Source organism: Cariama cristata, unplaced genomic scaffold, assembly GCF_000690535.1.
Source record: "Cariama cristata isolate BGI_N322 unplaced genomic scaffold, ASM69053v1 scaffold25602, whole genome shotgun sequence".
NCBI lineage: Eukaryota > Metazoa > Chordata > Aves > Cariamiformes > Cariamidae > Cariama > Cariama cristata.
Genome location: NW_009603676.1, coordinates 33,874 through 36,936, shown reverse-complemented (window position 1 = coordinate 36,936; position 3,063 = coordinate 33,874). Strand labels below are relative to the sequence as shown.

The window sequence follows — 3,063 nt, the reverse complement described above, 5'->3', positions numbered from 1 at the left end:
TGGGGGCTCTGCACCCCACAGGAGGGACTGGGGACGGGGCAGGGGGAGAACCTCTGTCCTGTGAGGGCTGACAGGGTGTGCGGCTCCATCCTGTGCATCCCAGGGGTGAGGTGGTCGGGATTTAGGCTGCCGGAGCAGCTGGAGTCGGGGCTCCCTGTCGTCTGTAGCCCATTTTTTGTGACTCCGTTTCCCATTGCTGAGATGGGTGATGTTTGCTGGTGTAGAAGGTCCATCTTGTGACTGGGTTTGATTCCGCCTCCCCACACCACAAGAGTAAGACTGAAAGGTTCTCCTTTGTCCAAGTTGCTTCTCGTCATACAACTGACCCATTCTGCTCCTGTCTGCATTGCATCATTGGTTTTGGACTTTTTGTTACATATTCGTTCTATAATATTGTAACCCCTGCAGCCCTCACCGTGTTTCCTTCCTTATCTATGCTCTCCTCCCCAAGAGGAAACGCACAAAGTGTGTGTCAGAAGAAGCAATGGTTGAGAAACAAATGCAAAGAGATGAAATGAGTTCTGTGATAAGACAGAGGTTGGGCTAACACTTGGATCCCCGCCGGTCCAGGACACTGCCCTGGCTGCATCTCTGGTCTTTATGTATCATCTGTGTTAATGGACGAGTCGGTGTTTGCCTTTTTACACTACTTCTCTGGAGTTTTTAATTGTTTTCATGTTATAAGGTCTTTTAAAGTAAGAGCTCCATCATTATGATGCTAGTCATTGTGAGCTGTGTGCTGAATTTTCAGAAGAGGCGTGCATGTCTTTCATTTAAATTCCTCACGTGTTGTTCCTCTCATCTTTGTACCTGGAAGTTTTACTGTAACTTCTGTGCAGGAACAAACCAAATGCTGTACACCCTAGGCAGGTGATGAGACCGCGTTTGTTCTGTAGATGGGGAACTTGAAAGGCAGAGAAGTTAAATGACTTTCTAACGTTATGTGACAATTCTGTAGCAGACTCTGAGTGGTTCCTGGGACTTTGGATTCTTTTTTCCCCGATCTGCCTGCTAGACAGCACTGCTCTGCTGCAGAAAAGGCTGCTGATGCTTCTGGGTTGTATTTTCGATGTAAATGCTGCTAATAATGTTTTAAGGAGTTGGAGTTTGGTGCTGTGTGTTAGAGAGCCAGTACCTGAGCTAGCTGTAGTGTGAACAGCAGTTGCTGAAGTGTTGCCAGGGTGGCTGGTGCTGAGCAAATGCCTTCATATTTTCGAGAATTAAAAAGATGAACTGGGTGACTCTTAACAGCATTCATAAATTCAGATTAGCACCCTTAACAGTGGTCTGCTGCACTGCCTCTTGCTATTAAAAGTTGCACTTATAGGAGCATAATGCAAATTACCTCTAACCTCCTGGAGCATTTCTGGCTCTGCAGTGTCCCGTTGTGGAACTGCTGGCTGAGAGCAGAGCTCTGGAGAGCATGGGGTAGCAATCATCCTTACAGCACGGTTGGGTCCTTGATTCGGATACTGGGGAAAGGAGCCCCTCTAATGTATTAACAATTTGCATTTGCATTAAATATTACATCCTGGGCTCTGAGAGAGCTTTAAAATTAAATGATCTTCATAGCTTCCACCTGGAAGAGACTGTGTCCTGTGCTGCCTGGACCAGGGGCTGCGGCTCTGGACTGCCATCTATTGAATTGCTCCAGCTTTGTCTTTGCAGGAATTGTCCTATTTTAGAGGAAGGCAGTTCACGCTTAACACCCTAAAAACAAGGCACGGTTAGTTTGTTAGGAGAGCTCAGTGCTTCAGCACAACCCAAAGGCTTGTCTTCGCTAGGCAGAAATAATTAAACTAGCTGAATGTTCTCTTTGTTATCTCCTGCACCAGCCTCCCTGCCCAGATGGGAAATTCATTTTTAGTGGTGAAAACAAACATAATGCCACTTTCTGAAGCCTTACAGTGTCCTTAGGAGTATATTATCTGGGGATCGAGAGGATATTGTTTGGTGAGGAGGACTTAGTGAGATAATGGCGCAAGCTGGGATGGATTTGTTTGCTTTCTGTCTCCTGAGAAATGAATGTTGAATTCTAAGAAAGGAAGATAGAAGATTTCTTCTTCTCCGCTGCCTCTATTTTACCTCTTTTTTGCATCTCCCAGGCACCTCTGAGGAGGTGGCTCCTCCCCTCCAGCAGAACTTCATGATCCCCAAAAAGGAGATAAACATGGTTTCCGACATGGCCAAGTGGAAGCGCTCTCAGGTATGGCTCTGGGGTCAGGGAAGACTGGTAAGTGCTTATTATGCTTCAGTGGCAGCCAGGTCTGGTCTGGGAACAGCCATGAGGTAAAGCAGGTTTGGGCAAGTAATGGGAAATTAATCGATTTGCGTTTTAAAGCAGAAGAGTCACTGCCTGTTTGTAGAAAAATGACTTGGCAGTGAGGTGTCGAGTCTGGTAGCCAAATGCTCTGACAAAGGAGTGAGCCAGAGAGAGCCCGGAGGGTGAGGGAGACCAGAGATGCTTTAAAATTATTACTGCTCCCTCAAAACAAGCTAGACAAGAAGTTGGTAACTATTTCATCCTACCTAGCCTGTATGTTTTATCGAAACTGGATTTATCCTTCACTGTCTGAACTAAGCTTGAACATGGTCCTGCTGTCTGGCTCTCTAATAGCATCAGGTTGGGTTGGTTCCTGGGGCCTTCCCGCCTTGCTGTGCTGGAAAGGGCTCTAGAGCCAAGGCCTTCAATTTCCTCGATAATTTTTGTTTACGGTATGTGTGGAGCTGGTGGAACAGGCAAGTTCTCCCGTCTCTGCCTTTGAGGGATTGGTGTGTTAGCCCAGACTTGTCCCGCCTCTTAGGAGCAAGTTCTTGCTTGATGACTGATCTGTGATGTCTTAAGAGAAGCTTAAGTTATAGCTAGGTCTCAAGCAAACCTTTGAGCGCAGCTTCCTTTGTTAAGTCTCCTGGGTTTAAGGACTTGCTCCTGGACAGGATTTCTGTGTGAGAGGGGCCCAAGGAGAGAGGGGTGGCAGTGTGCTAGTCTGGTGTTTTCAAAGACTTAGAACTGTAGAGCTGCACGGGATATGATGCTTCAAAAGCAGCAAATTTAAAGAGAAG

General features: G+C 46.7%; 1 protein-coding gene across 3 annotated transcripts in view; it reads left to right on the top strand.

The window, feature by feature from the left end:
• Positions 1-2,108: 2,108 nt before the first annotated feature.
• PPP2R4 (protein phosphatase 2A activator, regulatory subunit 4) overlaps positions 2,109-3,063 on the top strand; it is a 22,505-nt gene continuing 21,550 nt past the window's right edge. For 2 of the 3 annotated variants that reach the window (XM_009695299.1, XM_009695300.1), the window contains exon 1: positions 2,129-2,206. In XM_009695299.1, the coding sequence (XP_009693601.1) occupies positions 2,147-2,206 (60 nt within the window). In that variant the 5' untranslated portion in view covers positions 2,129-2,146. Of the gene's footprint in view, positions 2,207-3,063 lie in introns of all 3 variants that reach the window. The other variant, XM_009695298.1, reaches the window with a different exon arrangement.